General features: G+C 48.5%; 1 protein-coding gene across 2 annotated transcripts; it reads left to right on the forward strand.

Moving 5' to 3' along the window:
- Positions 1–194: 194 nt before the first annotated feature.
- clrn2 (clarin 2) lies at positions 195–25,371 on the forward strand. 2 transcript variants are annotated; one of them, XM_072496440.1, is made up of 5 exons: positions 195–408; positions 902–1,050; positions 1,174–1,938; positions 19,211–19,390; positions 24,621–25,371. In XM_072496440.1, the coding sequence occupies exons 3-5, from the start codon at positions 1,686–1,688 to the stop codon at positions 24,884–24,886; spliced, it is 699 nt and encodes a 232-aa protein (XP_072352541.1). In that variant the 5' UTR covers positions 195–408; positions 902–1,050; positions 1,174–1,685; the 3' UTR covers positions 24,887–25,371. The 2 variants fall into 2 exon arrangements, with proteins under 2 accessions (XP_072352541.1, XP_072352540.1); XM_072496439.1 differs by lacking the exon at positions 902–1,050.
- Positions 25,372–26,559: the final 1,188 nt, after the last annotated feature.

The raw sequence follows: 26,559 nt of genomic DNA on the forward strand, positions 1-26,559 counted from the left end.
ACGATTACATCGGAAAGATAATTTTATTCAGAATTTGACACAGTGCCTATCTTGTTGCAGAAGTTTCATTATTTATACGTCTCTTGATAAGCACAAGATAGTAAGGCAGTGAGAGCTAGGCAGCGCAGTAACCTTGGAGATAGTCACATGTGCTGCTTTAAGACCCCTCTCCTAATGAATCACGTATAGTCAGATTACACATTCACTTATAGTGTTCCTTTGATGAAAATTTGAAGAAAGATACCTTCGGCTACCACAGATCCAGAGTGTTTGACTTGCTCTGCATTAACATATTTTATGAGGATACTACAGCTAAAATGAAGCTGGACTTTATTCATTGAAAAAGGAAAACAATTCGTAAAGATCAATTTGAACAGAATGGATTTTGGATTACATAAGCTGTGAAAGGTAAATTCTGAAATAAATAAGTGTGCTAATTGTTGTATTCTTGAAATAATTATTCCTTAAATTCCCAATGTTTCTATTAATTTTAATATCCCTACAGGAGTTATATTTTGGTATGTGTCTAGGAGAGTAGAATGGTCTGGACTACTAATGATTCCCTGATTATAAACAATTGTCTGACAGGAGCTGAGTACAAGGAAAAAAATGGTGTGCTCTTTGTTCAAAGAACTGTAAAACTCTGATGCCAAAATGTATTGTTTAGAGTGTTTACGAATAAATATTTCAGTGTGATATGCATCATCCGGTAATTCAGTACATACATCAGTAACAAATTTCATATCCATATAGAAAGTTCTATTCAGAATGCGACAGCACTGTGTAACTTAGTTCCTCATTATTCTGCTGCTAAAAAGCTGACTTAGTAACATAAACTGATGGGGACTGGTAAAATCTTTACATATTTTTCCTACTTTTTGTGAATCTTATGCTCATCAAGGTGATACTGATCCTGGGGAATGAAGAAAACTTTCATTTTGGGCAACACCATTCTCAGCATCAGAAATAGCAGATTAAAGATCTCACAACTCCATCCCCCAATGTGATAGAACATCAACTGAAGAAGAGTTTCTTACCCTGAAAATTTGAGTTAGTGAATCTTTGATTTTGATGTACAATGCCAGTCATTAGCATTTATAAACATCTGAGAAGTGCAATTTTCTGATAGATGAACATCTGTATCTTATTTCTATTTTCTCTTTTCTTTTACAGCAGCCATGCTGATATTCGCTCTATTTTTGCACGGAACCTATCCTGGTGTTACTGATGTTGACTTCATTCAATTGGAAGCACTGATGGGTTGACAAGTGACCATATCAGACAACGGATGGTCAGAACTTTCTATATTAATTACTTATATATTAGTAACACTGAAGAGATGTGTACATGTAGTGAGAGACACTGCAATGATTATTAAATCTTCGATGTTGGCAAGTTGCACTAAGTATAAAAAAGAATATTCAGAAGAGACTATGGCTGACAGTTGAAAACAACAATAATGTGGCGGATGGAACACCGAATAAAATACATCAGAGTTGGTTACGTTTCAATTATTATACTATTTCAGTCATGAATTTCGAAGCATCAGAATTTGGTTGGAAGCTGGCTAGGAAGTGAATTTGTAGAAAAGCAACTTTTCTTCAATTGGACCTGAAAGGCCTCATTGAGCCATACACTTACAAAGAGATTCACAGAAGCGGGTAGTTGAAGTTACTTTTGATGTGATGCCCAATCACCTGAAGAAAACTCTCTTTTCCATCGCTGCTATTGTAAGTTTTGTTTCTGTAATCCTGCTGACTGTGGCACTGGGGACAACGCGATGGGTGACTGCTTCTATACTGTGCAAAACTGGGGCTGATATTGTAAATGCCACTGATCCAGAGATGGCAAAGTTTATGGGACATCTTTACTATGGACTATTCCAGGGACGAAAAGTACGACACTGTGGTCTTGGAGGACGGTGCTCTAAAATCACAAGTAATTATTGCCAGATTTGCAGAAAATAGTCTTATTGTTTTTGGTTTGCGATTTAATTGGGGCGTCTAAACTGACTTTGCTAGTTACAATGAAGGTCTGGAGGGGAACAACCTTTCACCTCTGCAGATCATGATTGCAGCCCAGAATGATAGAATGAAAGTTTCCTTGATCTCAAAAAGGTTAAAGCCTCATGTGAAATGTGTATCTGAACAGTCCTAACCAATTTCCTAGTGAACATCGTGGCTCACTGCACTAAGATTCCCAAAATAAGGGGCGGCACGGTTACACAGTGGCTAGCACTGCTGCTTCACAGCGTCGAGGACCCGGGTCACTGTCTGTGTGGAGTCTGCATATTCTCCGTGTCTGAGTGGTCTCATCCCCACAATCCAAAAGATGTGCATGGTAGGTGGATTGGCCACACTAAATTGCCCCTTAATTGGAAAAAAATGACTGGGTACTCTAAATTTATTTTATTTTTTTAAATAAGGGGTGGGATTCTCCGGCCCCCCGCTGGGTTGGAGAATCATCGGGGGGGGGCGGGTGAATCCCGCTCCCGCCGGCTGCTGAATTCTCCGGCGCAGGGGATTTGGATGGGGGCGGGAATCGCGCCGCGCCGGTCGGCAGCCGCTGGCAGCGCCCCCCCCCCCCCCCTTCCCGGCAATTCTCCAGCCCACGATGGGCCGAGTGGTCGCCCGTTTCCGGCCGGCCTCGCCGGCGTAAATTAGAGTAGGTACTTACCGGCAGGACCTGGCTGCGCGGGCGGCCTCCAGGGTCCTCGGGGCGGGGGGGGGGGGGGGGGGGGGGGGGGGGGCGTGGGAGGATCTGGCCCCGTGAAGTGCCCCCACGGTGGCCTGGCCCATGATCGGGCCCCACCGACCCGCGGACGGGCCTGTGCCATGGGGGCACTATATTCCTCCGCGTCAGCTGCTGTGGTCCTCCGCGATGGCCGATGCGGAGATGATCCCCCCCCGCACATGCGCTGGGATGATGCCAGCACACGCTGGCGCTCCCACGCATGCGCCAACCCGCGCCAGCCGGCAGAGGCACTTCGCCGCCGGTTGGCGTGGCGCCAAGCCCCTTCCGCGCTGGCCGGCGGGGCACAAACCATTCTGCCGCCGGCCTAGCCCCTGAAGGTGCGGAGGATTCCGCACCTTCGGGGCAGCCCGATGCCGGAGTGGTTCACGCCACTCCTTCGCACAGGAGTTGCCCGCCCTGCCAGTTTGCGGAGAATCTCGCCCCTAATTCCCAATTTAGCACAAATTGGCATTAAATTGACAATCTCACTTAACCAAGTTGCTGGTTGGTATGTGCTCGTAATGTAAAACAAGGGGTGTTATATACCCATACTATGCCTGCATTGGGGATACATAATATTGACATTGACATTTTTCACCGTGAAGAGCACAACTTAAAAACAAGAGAAGTTACTTTACAGTAAAAATTTACTTTCCTCCAAAGTTTTTTTTCTCCTGCCTGGTTACTATGTAATGAGAATTATACAATACATCAAGTTTTTATTCATACTTCAATTTCAGGGAAGCCCAAAATTAAATTAAACTGTAAAGGGTTATTTATTATTGTTCAATTATTTAGAACTGCTGGTTAAGACTTAATCAGGTGAAAAATAGCGAAAGTATTCAGTGTTTAAAATGAGATCAGAGAGGCCAGATGGTGCAGTGGTTAGCACTGCTGCTTCACAGCCCCGAGGACACGGGTTCGATACCGGCCCCAGGGGAATGTCTGTGTGGAGTTTGCATATTCTGCCTTGTATGTGTGGGTCCCAGCCCCACAACCCAGAAAGATGTGCAGGGTAGGTGGATTAGCCACGCTAAATTGCTCCTTAATAGGAAAAATAATAATTTGGTACTCTAAATTTGGGATTATTCCAACTGACAATGTCAGTCAAACATTTGCCTGGCAAAATTGCACTATCTTTGCTGCATACAACTAGAATTTCATTTGCATTAGAAATTAAGTTGATTTGAAGAGGAAATTGCTTTTGGGCACAACTTGTGTCACAATCCAGCATCCAAAAACCGGTGAAACCTGCAAAAGTATTAGTTATATATTGGAGAGGAGAATCATTTATTGCATTCCACATACTGTATATTTAAATATGTGTAATTTGTGAACGGAATGGCACGGTGGCGCAGTGGTTAGCACTGCTGCCTCACGGCGCCAAGGACCCGGGTTTGATCCCGGCCCCGGGTCACTGTCTGTGTGGAGTTTGCACATTCTCCCCGTGTCACCGTGGGTTTCACCCCCACAACCCAAAGATGTGCAGATAGGTGGATTGGCCACGCTAAATTGCCCCATAATTGGGGAAAAAAAGAATTGGACACTTTAAATTTTTTAAAAATAATTTGTAAACATATTTTGTACCATGAAGATCAAAAACCAGTGAAACTGAAAAAAATAAATGCCGTAGGAGTACTGCTTCTGTCTTTACCACCTGAATGGTAATCAGGTGACATGGGTTCTACAATGGGGTAATCAATCCATTCTGCCGGTCTACCACCAGGCAGTGAAAATGAAAATTTGCTTTCATAACTCTTATTGTAAATGTAGTTAGATATAGTATAGATATTTGTTTTAAACTTAAGCTTGTTTACTACTACAGTGCCCCCCCCCCCATCATGTTGACTGGTGCTTTAAAAGTAACGCTCAACCAATATGATTTAGCCAAAAACACTTATAATTATAATTAAATAGGATGATAATTGGCAGATCTTATTTAATGTAGATAAAGCAGAGTGAAGAGACACAAAGGCATTATTTTTACCTGGACATGTTGGGTGGGAAACACTAACCAATACTGTACGTTGTCTTCAATGGAGAGCAAAATCAGGTTGGGAGGTAAAACCAACACTGCATCAGTTTTATAGTGTTTATGTCATGCCCCCTTGTGGTGATGCCACCTCTGAGTGTCCTGACTACCCATTGGTTGTGTCCTATTCTGAGTGTTCATTGGTTGCATGTTTTCATATCATGACATCTCCACTTTTTTTTTTGTAGATGTATATGCATGTGAATGTGTCTGTCTAATGTGACTGACTGAGGAATACAGAACAAACAAAACAAATGCTCATAAGTCCAGTCTCTGAGGCTTGCGTCTGATCCTCGTCGACCGCCGGAGAGGTGGTGGAGGGGATGACGATGTCTTGACAGGCGAGTGGGAGGCACGACGGGTGGCCTCGTGGTTTGAGATGTCTGGAGGTGGCAATTCGACATGTGGAAATGGAGGGGAAAGTGGTTGTGGGCAAGCAACTTTTCGCAGTGCCTTTCGATTCCTTCGCACAATGGAGCCATCAGCCATTTGTATCTGTGGACGGCCTGTCTAACAACAACAGCTGGAGCAGACCACCCACCATCCGGTATCTTGATCCTGACCATGTCTGCCGGGGATAGCACGTCCAGATCGGTGGCATGTGCGCCATAGCCCTGCTTCTGGCTGTTGCGAAGCTGCTGCATCTTCTGCAGCACCGGGAGATGATCAAGGTTGGGCAGGTGTATGGCTGGAAGCATCGTCCGCAGGTCCCTGTTCATTAGGAGTTGAGCTGGCGACATGCCAGTGGACAAGGGAGTCGCCCGGTACGCAAGTAGTGCAAGGTGTATGTCGGAAGCGGAGTCCAAGGACTTGCGGATGAGCTGCTTAACAATGTGCACCCCTTTTTCGACTTTGCCATTGGACTGCGGATAGTGCGGACTGGAGGTGACATGCTGGAAACTGTAGATCTTGGCAAATGTGGACCATTCTCGACTGTGGAAGCACGGGCCATTGGCGCTCATGGCGGTGTTCAGGATGCCATGTCGTGAGAATGTCTCTTCACACGCTTTGTTGATGGTCCGTGAGGTGAGGTCTGGCAGCTTCAGCACCTCGGGATAGTTCAAAAAGTAATCGATGATTAAGATATAGTCGCGACCATTCGCGTGGAATAGGTCAATGCCAACCTTGGACCACGAGAGGTCTCTAGGTCATGTGGTTGGAGCGCCTCCTTGTTCTGCGCTGGTTGGAACCTCTGACAGGTTGCGTAGTTCAGGACCATGTCCGTGATGTCCTGGTTGATGCCGGGCAAGTAGATGGCTTGCGGGCCCTACGTCTGCACTTTTCTACGCCCAGGTGTCCCTCATGAATCTGCCGCAGCACCATGCTCTGGAGACATAGCGGGATGACTATCCTGTCCAGCTTGAGCAGGATGCCGTTGATCAGCGTCAGGTCGTCCTTGACGTTGTAGAATTGAGGGCATTGCCCTTTCTGCCAGCCATTGCTGACGTTGTGGACGACTCGCTGCAATAGGGGATCTTTGGCAGTCTCTTCCTGGATGAGAACGATCTTCTCATCTGTTGCCGGGAGAGTGCTTGCACACAGTTGTACCTGCAATTCAATGTTCTGGATGATCTCTGGTGGTTCACTGGGTGAGTTGATGGAGCGGGACAATGCATCGTCGAAGATGAGCTGCTTGCCAGGCATGTACACCAAATTGAAATCATACCTCCAGAGTTTGAGCAGAATTCTCTGCAAACACGACGTCATGTCATTCAGGTCCTTTTGGATGATGTGGACCAGAGGCCTATGATCCATCGTAGAAATAATCATGAAATTTGAGGATGCCGGTGAGAAGACCTAAACACTCCTTCTCAATCTGCGCATATCTGGGCTCAGTGGGTGTCAATTGCCCGTGACACGTATGCTACTGGTACCCAGGATGACGTGTCGTCTCTTTGAAGCAACACCGCCCCAATGCCATCCTGACTCGCATCTGTGGATATCTTGGTCTCTCGGTCTGGGTCAAAGAATGCAAGGACGGGTGCAGTGGTGAGCTTGGCTTTCAGCTCCAGCCACTCTGTTCGGCGCTCCGCCTTCCACTCAAAGGTGGTTGATTTTTTTTCACCAGGTTGTGTAGGGCCTTGGTGTGTGTGGCCAAATTCGGGATGAACTTGCCAAGGAAATTGACCCTTCCCAGGAAGCGCAGTACTGCCTTCTTGTCCTCGGGGACTTTTATTGCCTCGATGGCTTTAATTTTGTCTGTGTTGCGAAATCTGATCGCCCAGGAACTTCAGCGTGGATGTCCCAAAAACAGCACTTGGACCTGTTTAGCTTGAGGCCATGTTCATGTATGCGTCGGAATACTTTCTTGAGTCGCGACACATGTTCCTCTGGGGTTGTGGACCAGATTATGATATCGTCAACGTAGACATGAACCCCTTCTATGCCCTCCATCATCTGTTCCATGATGCGATGGAATATCTCCGATGCCGAGATGATGCCAAATGACATTCGGTTGTAGCAGAACCTGCCAAAAGGCGTGTTGAAGGTGCAGAGCCTTCTGCTGGATTCTTCAAGTTGGATTTGCCAAAATCCTTGGGATGCGTACAATTTTGTGAAGAAGCGCGCGTGTGCCATTTCACTCGTGATTCCTTCCCTCTTCGGGATGGGGTAATGTTCCCGCATAATATTTTTGTTTTGATCCTTGGGGTCAATGCAGATGCGTAGGTCCCCCGAAGGCCTCTTTACGCACACCATCGAGCTGACCCGGTCGGTTGGTTCAGTGACCTTGGAGATGATGCCTTTTTGTTGTAGACTCGTGACCTCTGCCTTCAGGCACTCTCTCAGTGGAGCAGCGACTCGTCGTGGTGCGTGGACCACTGGCTTGGCATCAGGCCACAGTAGAATCTTGTACTCGTATGGCAGCGTGCCCATTCCGCTAAATACGTCTGGGTACTGGGGTTAGGATGTTGTCGATGCTGGCCTGAAGATCTGAATGGGACGGCGTTGTCATGTAGACCCTTTCAATGAGTTTCAGTTGCTTGCAGGTGTGCGCACCTAGCAGGGACGCCCTGTCTGGTTTAACAATCTCGAAGCGCAAGCTGGACATCTGCAGATGGCAGGACCCCATTGACTTGATTGCGTTTCCATTGTAGTCCAGGAGTTTGCAGGCAGCTGGAAGGATTGTGGGGGTCTTCTTGATTCTCGAAGTCCACCTGCGAGATCAGGTTGGCGGAGGCACCTGTGTCCAGTTTGAACTGGATGGGGCAGTGGTTGACCTTCATCACTGCATACCATTCGTCCTCGGAATTCACGGCCAGGATTGATTGGACTTGCGATGTGTCCGGTGAGGCGTATTCGCACTTCGTAATAATGTCCACTCGGTAAGTGTCCAGGTATTCATCATCTGGATCAGGGTCATGCATTCGGTGTTGCACACTTCTGATGCGCCGCTGTTGGAATTGGGAGCGCTGGCTCCTGACTGGTGGTGCAGATCTGCACAGGGCTGCATAGTGGTTTGGTTTCCCACATTTTAAACAGCGTTTGCCTCTTGCAGTTCAGTTTTTTTTTATAAATGGGCAGTGCCGCAGTTCGCACACGTTGGCGTCATGACGCTCAGTGCGTCGTTGCGCATTCGCGGTGCGGTGCTTGGACGTCTGCACCTGCACAGTGCAGTTTTCGGCCGCTTCGTGTTCCCGATCACATTGCGCATGCGTCAGGCCCCGGGGCGAGTGCGCGAAATGGCCGCTTTCGTCAATGTGGAGGCGCTGCATCTGGGAGATGGCCTGAACACTCTCCACCCTGTGGGAGGCTTGTTTTTCACTTTCTGCCGTTTTGTACTGTGAATAGCGATTTTTAGAGTGCTCATGCACAGTGCACGTTTCAATCGCGACTGGCAGGGTCATGTGCTTGATTTTCAACAATTGCTCTCACAGAGGATCAGAGTGGACTCCAAGAACGATTTGGTCTCTGATCATGGAGTCAGTGATATCACCGAAGTTGCAGGATTGCGCTAGCAGTCTAAGGTTAGTTAGATAGGAGTTGAAGGATTCGTCTTTACCTTGCATCCTCTACTTGAAGATGTAGCGCTCGAAGATTTCATTGGTGTCCACCTCGCAGTGGCTGTCGAATTTGCCCAGGATGGTTTGGTACTTCATTTTGTCCTGCCCTTCGAAAACGTGAAAGGAGTTGAATATCTCTATTGCATGGTCACCCACGGTGGTGAGTAGAAGGTCTCACCACTGAGAGGTCGGATGCTTCCACGGATAGTTTACATTTCTGCTTGAATGATCACCAGTTGGCACTAAGATTGCCGGTGGTCCTGAGCTGATGAGGAGCCTGAATCTAGTCCATTGTGCCTGTATTCAGTAGCTGGTTGTCATGGATCTTGCTGAGTTGAACTAAATAGATTAAACAGTCACTCCTGGTACCATGTTGTGTTATGCTGCTACTTGATGCAGTCTTAACTAAAGGATGCTCCAGACTCTGAAATGAGTTCAACGTGTTTATTGAACTATTAACACAGTTCTCAAATGAGTTCGACTCTCTGCTAATCTAACTGTAGTAACTCAGTCTAACTGTACCAGCTTGCTCTAAGCCACGTGTTGGGGTGTGATGCTGCTGATAAACCCTGTCTAACTCTCTAGATGTCTGTCTGTGGAAATAGGCAGGGTGTAAGTGCCTCATCCGTTTTATAGTGTTTATGTCATGCCCCCTTGTGGTGATGCCACCTCTGAGTGTCCTGACTGCCCATTGGTTGTGTCCTATTCTGAGTGTTCATTGGTTGCATGTTTGCATATCATGACAGACAGGAAGGGGAGCTTTGGAAAGAGAGAGAGAGGCAAATGGAAAGAGGAACAGGACAGAGAATTCCAGCTCTGAAAATTGGAAATGATGCTCACAGCCCAAAGGAAAAGAGAGGTCAGATATTTGGGAGCTGCAAGGGAAAATGCCTCCCTACCCAATAGTAAACCCTTTTTTTGAAGATATTTTATTCCAAACACAAGCAATAACATCAATTTCACATCCATTCAAAGCAAAATATACAGTTTGCACATTTTTCCCCTTTTAATCTCCTCCCTCCTCCCCCCCCCCCCCCCCCCCCCCAACGAATAGCTCCTCAAATATTGTCATAAACGGCCTCCGCCATACCGTGAAGCCTTCTTCTGACACCCTGAAGGCAAATTTGAACTCCCTCAACCAGAGGAACTCCTACAGATCCCGCAGCCAAGCCGCAACCCCTGGTGGCATACCCGACCTCCACTTCAAAATAATCCATCGCTGGGCAATCAGAGAGGCGAAGGCCACAACATTGACCCTCTTCCCCTCTGGCATCTCCAAAACCCAAGGATCGGCACCATAGGGTCCGGCTTCACCTCAACCCCTACCACCCTCAATAAGGTCCCAAACACCACCTCCCAGTAACTCTCCAACCCCTCACATCCCCAGAACATGTGAGCATGATTAGCCAGCCTCCGCTCGCACTTCTCACACCCATCTGTTACCCCATGAAAACCCAGTAGCAAACCTACTAACCCAGAATCACTGCCTGAGGTCCTCAAGTATGTGAGATTCCTTGCCACATTTGAAGAGAGTGATGAATATTTTTGTTTACCACCTTTGAGAAATCAGCAGGATTGCCGAAATGGCCCTGAGATGTCTGGACATTTTTAATTCAAGGGCAGCTGTCCAGGAGAACTCAAGGAGTCTTACTCCATGTTGCCTCCCGATGTGTCCCTGAATGATGAACTGACCATTGGTGCCATCCTACGTGCCTATGAGTTAATTCTGGTGGCGTACTGCCAGCAGTTCTATTGGCTACGCTCTAGCCTGTGAATACACCTAGAGGAGCAGAGAATCCTCACAGCCATGGATACAGCCTTCAGAGCAGACAGCTTTGATCTCACTAACAGGCCTGTAAACGCAGGCAGACCCTTTTCAAATCATACCCATGAGCATTGGAAAGACAGGCACGGCAACCTGGACAGGAAAGGCCCTCCATCCAGAAGAGAAAATACAAAATAGAGTCATGAAGCCCCTTACAGCCTAAGAGGAGAATTCCCAGAAGGGGTGGGGGTTCTCCTTGCAACATATGGGCCATTCTAAACCTGAATGCTGGAGATCCTGAAGAAAGCCTGTTGGCCTACTAGGGCTTCACGTGTATAGTTTCCTGAAGAATGCGCTAATTGATAGTACAGCAGAGCAGGCAGGGCTGTCGTGTTCGATACACTGGTATAACACTGGCTGCAACTGGATACAGTTTAGATCAGAAAGATACTCCAGACCTTGAAGTTAGTTCAATCAGGTTTATTGAACTAATAGCACAGTTAGCACAGTTCTCTGTGAGTTCGACTCTCTGCTAACTTAAGTGTGGTTACTCTGTCTGACTGAACCAGACTAGCTCTTAGCCACGTGGTGGAGGTGTGAGATTGTAACAATACCTTTGACTGACTCTCTAGATGTTCATCAGTGGAAAGAGGTGGTGTATGAGTGCCTTGTGTCTTTTATAGTCAGATCCCACCCCTGGATGTCCTGCCTGTTTATTGGTCATGTCCTGTTCTCTCTCTCCATTAGCTGCTTGTCTGTGCCTGCCTGTATATCGTTGTGTGTGTCTGCATACCATGACAACAGAAACTTACCCTTCGGAGGACGTGGCATTCTGTGTGTTGAGCCAGACCAACTCCCTGAGAGATTCTGGCATTATGTTCTTTCGGGAGCAATGGCCCAAAATGTGAACAAGTCCATCGTACTGCTCTGGGACACAGGGGTTACTCATATTCGAGAGAAACCTAAACCTAACCCCCGAGACGTTCCTGAGGCCAAAGCACTGATCAGTGGAGTGGACAGAGGATCTGTGTTTGCGCTCCTCCATCAGGCCCACCTTGCGTGTGACCTTGTTTCTGGCCATTACATTAGGATTTGTCCCTAATCTATCAATAGCAGGAATTGTTTTCCTCGTTGGGAACAATCTGTCTGACAGCAAGGTACTGTTAGAGCAGCATGGTAGCACAAGTGGATAGCACTGTGGCTTCACAGCGCCAGGGTCCCAGGTTCGATTCACTGTCTGTGCGGAGTCTGCACGTTCTCCCCGTGTCTGCATGGGTTTCCTCCGGGTGCTCCGGTTTCCTCCCACAGCCCAAAGATGTGCAGATTAGGTGGATTGGCCATGATAAATTGCCCTGAATGACCAAAAAGGTTAGGAGGGGTAAATGGGTTAAGGGGATAGGGTGGAAGTGAGTGCTTAAGTGGTTCGGTGCAGACTCGATGGACCGAATGGCCTCCTTCTGCACTCTATGTTCTATGTACTAGCCAGTGAAAGGAAAGAGGCCAATCCCAAGCAGCAGAAAACTGCAAAAAGGCAGAAATCTGGGGATGGTCCCGAGGGAAAAATGGTGGAATGGCACCCAGCAACCGGAGAGCACTCAAAGGTAGCAAGGCCGAAGCCAGGCACTAAAATTAAAAGAAGTCCAGAGAAGGCCTCTAGAATTTGAAATAAATTCCCGAAGTATCCCAGAATTAAGTAGGAGCCAGAGATGCCCTGGAGCAGGGAAAAGGTAGTGAGGAGATGCCCCACCATGCAGAATAGCCCGAAAGAAGACAGATTATTAAGCCTGGAAAGGAAATGAAAATCGCTTCTTGTCACAAGTAGGCTTCAAATTAAGTTACTGTGAAAAGCCCCTAGTCGCCACATTCCGGCGCCTGTTCGGGGAGGCTGTTACGGACAAGGCTAATGGCATGACTGATGTATGGCTCGCAGAAACCTTCTTTCTGACATTAAACACAAACAATGGAAGTTCCCAACCAATGAGCAAAGAGGGAATAACATGCCTCCCACAGTTAAAAAGAAGGATTGGCTAAGATCAAGTGTAGTATCTGTTCTTATCAGTTTAATGATTGCTTCTTGGCCATTCGGCTAAGATGAGTGTGAGGTCCGGTGTAATGCCTGGATCTGGTATGTCTGTCTTGTGGGGACCATGAATTGGATTCAATTTGAATTAGTTTTTGGAACAAGCCAGGAGCTGGATTAGGGCTTTGCCCCTGTCCGCACTCTGAGCTCTGGCTTTGTAACTCTGAGAAAGTAATTTAAAAATAGCGATAAATGAGCGTAGCTGGAGTTGCATCCCCACTTGAGGACAGAAGGGTTCCGAAGAACATGGAACCAGTTTTGATGGCTTCTCCTCCGTAGCCAAAGGCCCCAACTAGGAAGCTGTTGATCGACCTCGCTGGTACCTTTGTGGCAAATCAAAAAATTCCCAAATTGGTCCAAAAAGAGTGAACGTGATGCCTTAGGGACAGGATACAGTAAGAGCTGACCACCCACCAGAGGACAGAAGTGTCCCAAAAGACATGTCTACCCCCAACTGACCAGCAGAGGGACTCCATGCTCACCCACCATAGTACAGAATTGCAAGGTGATTGGACATAGTTTTTTTTTAATGTTATTGAGGTATTTATAATTTTAACACTTTTAACCATAAAATGTCAACAAACCACAAAAATGCAACAATATAACCAACAAACCTCCTGAGCACAAACCCCAGCCAACATGGCTTGCACAAACAGCGCCACTTTCCCCAACCCCACCTCCGTTGGTTCTCTTGCCTCCTCTTCCTTCCCCCCCCCCCCCCCACCCCCGTCCCCTGCTGACAGCTTAATTTTCTCGAAAAAGTCGATGAATGGCTGCCACTTCCGAGCAAACGGCAGCAACGAACCCCTCAAGGCAAATTAAATTTTCTCGCGTCTGAGAAACCCGCCATGTTGCTAACCCATACCTACGACTTCAGGGGCTCCGTGTCCTTCCACCCTAGTAAGATCCATCGCCGGGCCACCAGGGAGGCAAAGGCCAGGCCATCGGCCTCTCACGCCCTGGGCCCCCGGATCTTCCAACACACCGAAGATCGCCACCTCTGGACTCAGCACCACTCCCACTTTTAAGACCTCTGACATGACGTCAGCAAACCCCTGCCAGAACCCCCTCCGCCTCGGACATGCCCAAAACATATGGACATGGTTCGCAGGACCCCCACACAGCGCCCACATTTACCACCCCCCTTCAAAGAGCCTGCTCATCCAGGCCACAGTCTTGTGCGCTCTGTGGACCACCTTAAACTGTATCAGGCTCAGCCTGGCGCACGACGAGGATGCATTAACTCTCCTCAGGGCCTCATCCCATAACCTGGCCTCCAACTCCCTGTGATTGGACATAGTTAACCACCCTATTTAAAATTATCCATAACACCCCATCAGGCTACTATTCTATAGCCATATCCGGTAGGATGTGGGAGAGGCCCCTGCCCGAAGGTCATCTTCCCCTCATCTAGACCCAGAAAGGCTGGCCCAAGTTCAGGGGCCAGCTGCCAGCCAGTTGTTGTGCCAACCCAAAGTACCGAGCAGCAGAAGCTGGAAGTCTCCAGTTGTGCCAGCGCTCGAGCCAGATCCTGAACCAAAATCCCCTAAAGAAGCCAAGGTCCCTTTATTTTTATTATTTTTTAAAATATAAATTTAGAGTACCCAATTCATTTTTTCCATTTAAGGGCAATTTAGTGTGGCCAATCCACCGACCCTGCACATTTTTGGGTTGTGGGGGCGAAACCCATGCAAACACGGAGAGAATGTGCAAACTCCACACGGACAGTGACCCAGAGCCGGGATGGAACCTGGGACCTTGGCGCCGTGAGGCAGCAATGCTAACCCACTGCCCCACCTTGCTGCCCGCCAAGGTCCCTTTAAAACACCCCACAGTTCTGACCCTCAGCCTAACCCCAGATCCTGGATCCAAACAGATCAGCCCACAGGGTTACCAATGTGGACAGGCAAGGGAGAAGCTGGACAAGAACAGCTTAGCACTACAATCCCAGGGCATGGCACCGACAGAGTGAGATGTCCAGCATTCCTCTGCAGATTTTCCAGAGCCCTCCAAAACCCCCAGACGCTCGTGGAGATACTTAATCAGGAGGTTAGAATACCTGACCCCCAGCAGAAGGAAATCAGAACTCTAACCCCGAATAAACTTCCCCATGCAGCAGGGAACCACCATTGCCCCTGCCAACTGTGTGCCTGATGTGCCAGTACCAATCCTGCTTACTGTGTGCCTGATGTGCCAGTACCAATCCTGCTTACTGTGTGCCTGATGTGCCAGTACCCATCCTGCTAACTGTGTATCTGATGTGCCAGTACCCATCCTGCTAACTGTGTATCTGATGTGCCAGTACCCATCCTGCTAGCTGTGTGCCTGATGTGCCAGTACCAATCCTGCTTACTGTGTATCTGATGTGCCAGTACCCATCCTGCTAACAGTGTCTGATGTGCCAATATCAATCCGAGAATGCATGTATACTTCTGCACTTCCTATCTGCCTTTCCTAAGACCACATTAAAAAAAAGAAATAGAATTGACGTAACATGTCCTGCTGAGAAGATACGAAGAAGAAAAAAATCGAAAATAAATGTGTTTTTCTCCCACACTCTCTTGTTTAAATTCTAATTTTTAGAAAGGACAGATGGGTGAACTAATAAAGTGGCCATTGTTGACCACATGATGTACTTCTGAAAGGTTTTGAACAGTTTAAGAAATGGATACCCCTCAAACCCCTGGAATGTATCCTTGTATGATATATAAATTCCAGCCAAGAAAACACAAATGGCTAGTAGATGAGTAATCCGCACCAGCCAACTCTGGGCAAATGCAGAGCTATTGTGATTCTTCCAACATTGTGCTAATTGCTCTACATCTACCTGCTTTAAAAAAAAAACAATCGTTTTAATAAGGGGACCTCATTAGTTGAACAGCTCGACCCCAAACCACCTTGTCACATGGCCAGTTTGAATTGCTTTAAATATACAACTTTTGGGTTCTATCTTCACTCGTTGTTGAACCTCAGAAGAGAACCAATACCCAAGGCAGTCTGCCATCTTCCAGCAAAAGCAATAGCAGAAACAGAGCTCTGTCCAGGTTTAAATTGTCTGGCCCTCATCCATACTGTTTTTTATAGGAATGTCTGAATCTCTGTACTAGTGTGTACTGCAAGACTGATTCATCTCTGGATTCTCCCAAAATGGGACTATGTTCCACACCGGTGTAAAAAAGCTGGAGCTTTACTCCAGAGATTCCTGTAAAAAAGATGAACAAATTCAATGCCCTGCAGGGGGGCTACCAGGGACCCGTTGTGATTCTCGTAGATTTAGCTCCGGATACGGGCCCCCGCACTTCTGGTTTGGAGTCCGGTGGCCACGCCGAGCCCCATGCCGGACTCGGACTGCGGATGCAAAAACTAGTCCCCCGATCGGTTAACCGCGCGGATCTAACCCTCGGCCGCCGAGAAGGCCTCCCCCAGTGTCCGATGACCCCCGCCCCCACCAGGGTGGCCACGGACTGAGTCCACAGCCACCATGCCAGCATCCCGACCGGCAATAAGTAGTCAGTTCCACACTGTCGGAAACTCGGCCGGTCGGGAGCGGAGGATCGCTGGGCGGGCCTCTGTCAATGGGCCCCCAGCCACGCGGTGTACTCTGCAATCATGCCCATTTTCGGGTCCCGGAGAATCGCTGGACCGGCGCCGGACCCGATATCGGCGTGAAAGTGGATTCTCCGCCCTCGTGCCAAACGAGGGGCGTCATTCTCCGACCCCCCGCCGGGTTGGAGAATGGCCGTTGACCGCCGTGAATCCCGCCCCCGCCGAAGTCTCCGGTACCGGAGATTGGGCAGGGGCGGGAATCGGGCCGCGCCGGTTGGCGGGACCCCCCGCTGGATTCTCCGGCCCGGATGGGCCGATGTCCCGCCCAGGAATTGCCTGTCCCGCCGACGTAAATCAAACCTGGTATTTACCGGCGGGACCAGGCGGCGTGGGCGGGCTCCGGGGGGGGCGCGGAGCGATCTGACCCCGGGGGGTGCCCCCACGGTGGCCTGGCCCGCGATCGGGGCCCACCGATCCGCGGGCGGGCCTGTGCCGTGGGGACACTCTTTCCCTTCCGCCTCCGCTACGGTCTCCACCATGGCGGAGGCGGAAGAGACTCTCCCCACTGCGCATGCGCGGGAAACTGACAGCGGCCGCTGACGCTCCCGCGCATGCGCTGGGAAACTGACAGCGGCCGCTGACGCTCCCGCGTATGCGCCGCATTTCCGCGCCAGCTGGCGGGGCAACAAACGCCATTTCCGCCAGCTGGCGGGGCGGAAATCCCTCCGGCGTCGGCCTAGCCCCTCAATGTTGGGGCTCGGCCACCAAAGATGCGGAGCATTCCGCACCTTTGGCCCGGCGCGATGCCCGTCTGATTGGCGCCGTCTTTGGCGCCAGTCGGCGGACATCCTGCCGTTGGGGGAGAATTTCGCCCGTGATTTCAGCACGGGGCTGTGGAAAATCCAGCCCCATATTTCTTTTTATGGATAGGTGATGAGAGGAGAAATCAGGGCTGTTTAAATTAAACCCCCTTCTGTCCATAACAATATGACTTTCCTGTGTTATTTGAGTGAGGGATTTTCACATTTAAATAAATAGTTCATGCCCAAGTTAAATCATGACAGAAGAAGGTTGTGATGAATGGTTACTGTACCCTTAACACCATGTAGATGATGCCTCTTTAAGACCGGGTTTGGAACCCTGGGGGACTCCGCCTCCAGCTCCACCCACCAGGAAGCTGTATATAAGGTGACACCCTTTAGGCGGCACTCAGTAAGCACACGTCTCTGTAGCTGGCTAGTTCTCTGCTTATTAAAGCCTTCATTTACCATTCCACACTCTCGTGTCGTTCTTGAGGGTACTACAAAAGTCATGCAAGTGTATCTGTTATCTGCTACAGAATCATCTAGGCTATAACGTGACATATTATTCCTTTGAACTTTGGACTCTGCTGAAAGGACCACAGCATCACTACAATGTTCTTTCATCCTGTACACTGCTTTATTTCTAATAAAAATGTCTGACTCTGAGAAACCTCAGAGGAGTATATGATGGGAAAGTTCTTTCATTCAAATCTGTGTGTTTGAGCTAGGTAGCTCTAAAGTGTGTCGATAGCTTTTAGCTTGTAAAATTGAGTGCATGGGATTAGGGCTAATATATTGAGATAAACAGAAAACTGGTTGGCAGACGGGGAAAAAAACAGTAGGAGTTAATGGGTCTTTTTCCAATTGGCAGGCAGTGAATTGTGGGGTAACGCAGGGATTGGTTCTAGGACCCCAGCTATTCACAATATATATTAATGATTTAGATGAAAGAATGAAATGTAATGGGCGGGATTCTCTGTCCCACAACACCAGTTTTCCGCAGCAGCGGGATTCTCCATCCCGCCAGTCGGCCAATGCAGTTTCCCATTGTTGGCAACCCCACGCCTTTGGGAAATCCCCGGGAGTGGGTCCGCTGGATCACTAGGTGGGGAAATAATAACTAGGAACAGAAAATCCCGATAGTGGAGAGTCCAGCCCAGGGAGGCTGCAGCCGGGTGCCAATCAATGCTGATGCACATCGGAGACCCCTGGGTGGTCAGGGTAATTTACAGGGCTCCCTGGCCCTCCCCATGGAATGTGAGCACCTTGGCACTGCCCAGCTGGCATTGCCAATGTGCCTGGATGGCATTACCGTGCCAGCAGGAGCAGGGTGACAGTGCCATGGGACAGGGAGCAAGGGGGGGGGCCATGCCCTTGAAATGAGGATGGGGGGGGGGGGGGTTGAAAAGTGGGGGTGTGCAGAGCAGGTAAGTAGGGGCCAGTGGGAAGCTGGAGGGGTGATGGGTGAGGATCTTAGAAGGGAGGAGGTGCTGTAAGGGGTTTTGGTTGGGCCTGAAGAGGGGCGACCCTCCGGGATTCCATAACGGGGTGTCCTCACTTGGCAGGGCGGAGGAGGGTAGTGTCCATGTGTGTGTGGTGGTGACTGCCCAGGGGTGGGGGATGTAAGCTCACTTAGAGATGGGGGCATCCTTTCAAAATGGCGGCCCGATCTCTGAGTTCAGCTCCCAAGTGCTAAAACAATTCTACATTGCGTGTGAATAATAAAGGCTATTGGGGTGGATGATCTGCCACAATCATAATGATTGTATATATATATTATATATATATATACAATATATATATATTAATATATTTATTTATATATAAATTTACAGTACCCAATGATTTTTCCCAATTAAGGGGCAATTTAGCATGGCCACCAACCTTGCACATCTTTGAGTTGTGAGGGTGAGACCCACGCGGCCGGGATCGAACTCGGGTCCTCAGCACGAAGTTATCTTTCCTAATTTATTGGCGAAACTCATTGAGTTGGATGAGCAATAGGCAGTTGATGCAAAACAAATGGTAAATAATGAATAGTTCCAATGTTAACCCAGATATGAAAGGAAATGGAGATGGTAAAGGAATTTAACTTTTAAGAACTATATTCAATTGGAATATTAAAACATTGTCCCCAGCATGACAGACTCCATTTTCCATTAATATTAATTTTTTTTTGCAGGAACGTACGTGCACACACTATTACCGTTTTTGTCTTGTTATGAATCTTTTTTGTTCTATTTTTTTCAGTTTTTCCACAGTTGGTGAAAACGCTGAATGCAGCTGTTCATGTTTTGGTTATATTTTTTATCTGCCTAGCAATTGCATTTGCTTTGGTCAGTCTTGGGTTTTGTATTTACAATGCAGTGAAAATTCCTTACCAAGCCATAAAAGGATCAATGGGGATCTACCTATGGAACTCAATTGCAAGTAAGTGTATAGAAGCTTCTATCTGTAATGGTGTTCATCCCCCATTATGTCTTATTTTTAACATGACTAAACATCATTAATATTAAGACTTGCATTTATATTAATTTGAAAACAAATCATTCAAGCTATCATTGAAGTTGAAGGTTTGTAATAAAATATTCTATAAACTGAGGTACATGACCTATGAGGTAATATGAAATACCTGCATAAATCATCTATACTTAAATTAGTTTTAATATTTCAACATAAAATTGCATATATCTGAAATAAACTCTTTCAGAGAGTGAAATATTCCTCATGTCGTGCACTGGTTACATCTTTGCTTTATTAGTTCATAATTTAGTGGCTGGGATAAGTTGCTGGTGTTTGTGAACATTTTGCACTCCTTACATCGCAATAAAATGCAATATTGTCCCTTATAAATGGAGTAATTAAATTGTACACATTTTAAAAAACTTTAACTGATTACCAGCAGATGTCTTTTCAAAAAACAATTTTATCTTTAAAATTTAATCAAAATGATTCAGCAAATTTTAACTACATTGTCTATTCAAGAAATATTTTAACATTTGTAAATAGCACTGAAGATTATTCACACACAATGTATTCCCAAAATGACTGCTATTGTGAAGGTAATTCTATCTAATGATCGTTTGTGGAAGAGGTTCACTGGTGCGATTTAATGGCCCCATTGTGCTTAAGCAAGAGCCGATGAGGCCGTTAAATCGCAGGAAAGGCCAAAATCGAGAACCACGCCGGGAATGGATTTATTTGCAATCTAACCAGCCCACTCCCATTGGCGAAATCAGGATCCCATCTCAGCGTGGCGAGAAACCAATAATCACCACCCAATCTCAAACTCCATACAATTAACGGGAGTGACCCATAATCTAGCGGCTCCCTCCCCGTGATCTAACAGCCAACCCAGCAAGTGGTTACGTGGGCACCAATTAGCACTCCTTTTTACAAACCCGAGATGCCAAAACGGCTGCTGCGGGGACTCAAGGAGGTGAGTAGTCATCTTCGCTCCCATGCAATGAGCCCGGGAGCACTGCGGTTGCTGCCTCGGTGCTTGAAGGAGGGGTGGTGGAGCCACTGGGGGGCTGTCTCAGTCGAGAGGGCCGCCGACGGTGGAGGGGGATTGCAGAGCAGGAGGGGTAGCTGCCCATGGGCAGGGCTGGGGTGGTGGGCAGGGGAGATGGGTGTCTCAGCTCCCACGGGTCCACCATGCCAACCCCTGGGTTTTGTGGGCCTGTTCTTTTATTTTTTAAATAAATTTAGAATACCCAATTCATTTTTTCCAATTAAGGGAAAATTTAGCATGGCCAATCCACCTAGCCTGCACATCTTTGGGTTGTGGGGGCAAAAGCCACGTAAACGCAGGGAGAATATGCAAACTCCACACGGACAGTGACCCAGAGCCGGGATCGAACCTGGGACCTCGGCGCCGTGAGGCAGCAATGCTTGCTAACCACTGTACCTCCGTGCAGCCCCGTATGGCCTGTTCAGGGGGCAACCCCAACCCCAGCCTGCCTCACCGACCACCCATAACTCCCACTGACGGCTGAGGTCTCTGGCCACGCAGCTGAAGGCTATTGCTAATCGGGAAATGGCAATCGTAGTTAAGTGAGTACTTCACAGTTCCCAAGTGAATTCCCGGGGGTAGGCATGCAATGTAGCATGTGGTGGCTATTGCCCAGCATCCCAATCAGACCATGAGACCTGTACACTGTGCATGAACACTGCGGGAGGCAACACCACGGAAGCAGCGGCCAATGTCCGAGCACTCAAGGTCTGGGCCCCAGCACCAGGGATATTTCGGTGACCAGAGGTTGGGTGTGATCACCGGAGAGGGGACCAGCACCCCAGTCCAGGTAACATTACGTGCGGGTGTCTGAGGTACAGGATGTGGGTCTGGTGAGCAGGGGGTCCTGCTGTGGCCAGCAGTACATGGACAGTGCATCCCAGGGGGGTTGCCGGTGGGTTGGAGCAATGGGCAGACTGGAGGGTCCCAGGGTGGAAGACTCCTCTGGTTATCAGTCTCATACCCTCTCCAATTCCTTACAGATATTGCACGGGATGGACGATATCTTGGACCCCCATGGAAGCTGCCCTCGTGGTGCTGCTGGCAGACCAGGTGGCCAAACGCTGGAGGAGCAGCAGCAGCAGCATCAACAGAGGCTCAAGGCAGGGCCTTGCCCAACACTCTGAGGACCAGCCTGCCCATCAGGCCAGGGAGGGACCCAGAGGGGGAGGCCAGTGATGGCCCAAGGTGTACAGGCATCACTGGTCTTTCAAACAGATGATGGACAGCTTGTGCCGCTGGAGGATCCCCCTCAACAAGGGGAAGATGCGGCACCTATGCCATGTCCTTGCAGACTTAGCGCCACATGGAATATACCCACTCCCGGTGGCCATCAAGGTCACTGCAGCCCTGAACTGTTACGCCTCGGGATCATCCAGGGCTCGAGCGGGAACTTGTGTGGCATCTCACAAGCGACAGCCCATAAGTGCACCCGTGAAGTGTGGGACCCTCGCTGCTACTGCCTGTCCTCCATCCTCCTCATTCGGCGCCTCCTTGATCTCATGCTCATTGAATCATAGAATTTAAGTGCAGAAGGAGGCCATTCGGCCCAACGCATCTGCACCGACCCTTGGAAAGAGCACCCTATCCAAGCCCACACCTCCACCCTATCCCTGCAACCCAGTAACCCCACCCAACCATTTTGGACACTAAGGGCAATTTAGCATTGCCAATCCACCTAACCTGCACATCTTTGGACTGTGGGAGGAAACCGGAGCACCCGGAGGAAACCCACGCAGATGCGGTGAAAATGTGCAGGCTCTGCACAGACAGTGACCCAAGCGGGGAATCAAACCTGGAACCCTGGAGCTGTGAAGTAACTGTGCTAACCACTGTGCTACTGTGCTGCCCTTCTCAGAGGTGGCCACATGTTAATCCTTCTCCACCTCCAGCACGTTGCCCGGAGCTGTGCCAGGTTGTGAAGGGCAGAGTAGACCACCACAAAGTGGAAGGCCATCTGCGGGGTATACTGCAGTGCACCACCATTTTCAGCAGCCTGATGCACAGCTCAATGACAGCTCGCATGGGCCTCGTTATATCAGGTCTCCGTATCAGCCCCTGGCCTCTGTACTGGCATCATTGGCCAGGACCTCAGCGGGGACCCTTAATTCCCCAAGATCTAAGTCGTCATCCTGGGACGGACCTCAAAGACACCAGGGATCTCCGTGTGTCCCAGGATGCAGCTGTCATACATGCTCCCTGGGAAGCGTGCACACATGTGCATGATCCACAGGTGGTGATCGCACACGTGTTGAACATTCAGGGAGTTGAACCCCTTCCTGTTAATGAAGGGCTTTCCCTGATGCCCAGGTCTGCGCAAGGTAACATGCATTCCGCAATTACACCTGGACCTGGGTCATCCCACTGATAGTGGAGAATCCTGCTGACTGGGCATCTTGATGGGCTTGGTCCAGCTCAAAGTTTATGTAGTCTGATGCCCGGGCAAACAGGGCATCCGTGACTTCACGGATGCACTTGTGGGCCGTAGCTTGAGAAATGCCGCACAAGTTCCCGATTGAGCCCTGGATTGAACCCGTAGCAGAGAGGTTCAGGGCTGTGGTGACCTTGCCGGCCACCGGGACCAGGTATCCTCCTCCTCCACGTGGTGCCAAGCCCACAAGGACATGGCACAGGTACCGCACCATCTCCTTGTTGAGATGGAGCCTCCTCTGGCACATGCTGTCTGACACCTGCCCAAACGACCAACGATGCCTGTACAGCTTGGGCCGTCTCTGGCGTCCCCCTCCGGATTCCCGGCCTAATCGACAGCCGGGTCCTCAGGGTGTGTGGACATGGGGTGCAACCCCAAGTCTCCATTGCGCTGCTGCTGCCTCCTTCTCCAGCACCACCAGGGCAGCTGCTGCTGGGTCAACAAAACCATCCATTTTGCTTTTGGAGAAGGAGAGAGACCGACAATGAGTAAGGGCATCCACCCAGGAGCTTCAAATCCTCAAAACTGCTCCCGCCTAATGGGTCCCGCCTTGTCTGAGTGCCATACACTGAGCCAGCTGTGCCGGAGGACCCGGCCCTGCACATCCACTCCTGGCCACTGCGGAAGCCCCTCGACCCAGACTCCTGCCCGGGATGTAGCCGGTGCTACAGCCTGGCTCTTGGGTGCTTGATTGTTGGCTGCGGCCTCTGTGGTGTTGGTGCCCCCAAGGTTCAAGGTTGATGCAAAGTGTCCAGGCCTCGCAGTTTGATTGGTATGCTGGGCAGCAACACTCGTCTGCAACATGGCACATGTACCCAGGGGTATGCACTTGAGAGCTGTGAAGTGCTCTTGAATAACTAACGATGCCAATTTCTTATTAGCAATAACCTTCAGCTGTGCAGCCAGAGGCCATTCACAGTCAAAGGGAGTTAAAGTAACCCTGAGCATATAACCAAGCGCAGAGCTCTGTCCTGGATGTGTTCAGTAGTTCAGACTGGCAGTGGCTGTAGTTGCCCCCGATATGGGTTTAGACATTTAAGGGCTTGGTCTTTAGGACCCGTGGGTGCTGAGCCCCCACCCCCCAGCTAAGGGGCAACCCCCAAACCATGATGCCTCTGACCGGGCCCATCCCCCTCACCAAGCCCAACACCCCCCCCCCCCCCCCCCCCAGCTCGGGGCAGCAGCCCCATCACCCCTGGGTTGCATGCTCGAAATTGAAGATGGCTACTCACCTCCTCCCATCCCCTCAGCAACCATTTCACTAGGTTCCCGTTTTTAAATAGCAGTGCTAAACAACGGCCGCGGGAGCCGGTTAGATCACAGGAGGTCGTTAGATCGGGCTTCCATATCGCGAGTGAGATGGAGATTTCTCTTAATTGGCTTCACGCCACTTCTAGGCAGAATCCGGATCCCGCCAATGGGAGCAGGCCAGTTAGATCGCAATCCGCTCGGCACCCGATCACGATTTGGGCCTCTCCCGCAATCTAATGGGCCTGCACGGATCCTCACTAAATCGTGCCCTCAATCGGTTGACTATTAAAGCAGGCTCAGCTAAGAATGATTTTAATCTTTCATACTTCACTAATTTTCTTGGATCATACTCACATGATACATTGTTTCCAGAAGACAAGTTGTGTATCTATAGAGATGCAGATATTCTATGTCAGGCAAATCTTTGAATTTTATGTTATATTTACACTGGTTTCCCTTTGCAGGTCTATGTGGACTATTTGCGATTGTTTGCTTTATTGCTGCTGTGAAGCTTCATGAGCATACAGAACGAATTGCCAATTTTCATGAACATGTTTTTAAATTCATTATCCTTCAGGAATACTTTGACACTTCTTTCTGGCTGTGTGTGGCAAGTGCTGTTGTGCATATAGCAAACATGTTAGTGGTCAGCATCAGTGGAGTACGTTTCCCAACGTTAAAGACCAAAACAAAGGAAGCAAATGTCACACCTGAAGACTTAATGTATTAGTAAACAAATCTTATCGTTAGCATACAAAAGCACGTTATTGCAAATCTTACCAAGATTAAACCGCTTCTGGGAGTATTATGCACCTTGTTTACTTTGGGACAAAGAGCTTTTAATTGATGTAAAAACGGTGAAATTGATCCAATTTTGAAAGCATTTTGTGACTGAAGTATAATGTTTTCAACAGGAGTCTTTATGGCTACTGTATAAGAACTTAAATGCAAAATGCTTCTTTTCTTTGCATACTGTTCAGTTAGTGTTCCAATCACTTATTTGCTAGAATGTGTATTTTTAAGTATTTCTTTTCATATGATAGTATTATGTCCTTGCTGAAATATATATAATTGAAGACTATAATGTTGAACTTTTAAGGGTCACAAATGAAACATTGGATGTTTAGAATTTTCTGTTTATGCTTGTGTTAAGTAAAAGTTCAGCACAACAGTGTTTCAGAACAAAGTCCTCGCTAAATAAAGTCTGTGCCATTATGCATTGGTTATTTTTCTTTCTAACATATCAACACTACCTATTGTTAATTCAATTTAGCTGGGTTAGTTCCATCGTTAAACAATTAACATTTGTATTATGTTCTTCACAAAGTGTCTACCTGAGCCCTCAAATTGAATCAAACAAAATGCCCATTTTTTATACTTCATACAATAACATCCCCAGCACAGCTCCTCACATAGGATCGGCCAGAACAACCTCAGTATTCTGCAAAATGGAGTTACAGGGTGGGATTTTAGGCCGTTCATGCTGGTGGAATCTTACAGTCCTGCAGATGGAGTGCCCCCCACCATGGGTTTCTCTGTGGCAAGGGGTGCGTCCAACAGGAAACCCAGTTGACACCGGCAGGACCAGAAGATCCTGCTGCCAGCCACCGGCTGCAGAACATGCCATGGAGGGAGGGAAAATCCCACCCATGGTCTCCATAGAGACCATTGACTTGAAAAAAAATAAATTCAAACTTGCAGTTGATAACTGAAGTTGTGCACAAGAAGATTTCATGTTTTAATGCTTTTACTGCAACAAACAGAATAAAATCACTATTAACCAAACTCTTGTTGTCAACAACTTATACTCCCCCTCAGGGAAGGTGGTGGCATCATGGCATTGTCACTAGGCTTGGAATCCAGAGACTCGGGGTAATGATCTGGGGGACACAGGTTCAAATCCCACCATGGCAGATGGTGGAATTTAAACTTTTAAAAAATCTAGAATTAATAATGACACAATTGTTGTAAAAGCCCATCTGGTTCACTAATGGAAATATGCCATCCTTATCTGGCCACATGTGACTTCAGACCCACAGCAATGTAGTTGACTCTTAAACACCCTCTGAAATGGTCTAGCAAACAACTCAGTCCAAGATGGGTAATAATGCTGGCCCAGCCAGCAATGCCCACATCTCCTGAATGAATAACAAAAAACTACCAAACTTTCCCCTTTTACTTTGAACACAACCAAAAAACCCACTACACAGTGCTTTTCAAATTTTTTTTCCTGGGACCCACTATTACCAACTGGCCGACATTCATGACCCACACCAGCTGACCTTTGTGCACACAATTATCACTACCCTTTAACGCGACAGGTGAGCCTGCTTGGTGCTCATGATCTTATTTGCGAGACTTCTGGGTGTGGCTATGCAGAGCTAGGTCGCATATTCGGCAGCT

The sequence above is a fragment of the Scyliorhinus torazame genome, chromosome 3 (assembly GCF_047496885.1).
Source record: "Scyliorhinus torazame isolate Kashiwa2021f chromosome 3, sScyTor2.1, whole genome shotgun sequence".
Lineage (NCBI taxonomy): Eukaryota > Metazoa > Chordata > Chondrichthyes > Carcharhiniformes > Scyliorhinidae > Scyliorhinus > Scyliorhinus torazame.

What these genes read in the sequence shown, in the direction of transcription:
- clrn2 (XM_072496440.1), top strand. Translation starts at nt 1,686, where the DNA reads ATGCCCAATCACCTGAAGAAAACTCTCTTTTCCATCGCTGCTATTGTA. An exon ending in ACGGTGCTCTAAAATCACAA is followed by an intron (nt 1,939 to 19,210) that starts GTAATTATTGCC and finishes TATTTTTTTCAG; the next exon opens with TTTTTCCACAGTTGGTGAAA. An exon ending in CCTATGGAACTCAATTGCAA is followed by an intron (nt 19,391 to 24,620) that starts GTAAGTGTATAG and finishes TTCCCTTTGCAG; the next exon opens with GTCTATGTGGACTATTTGCG.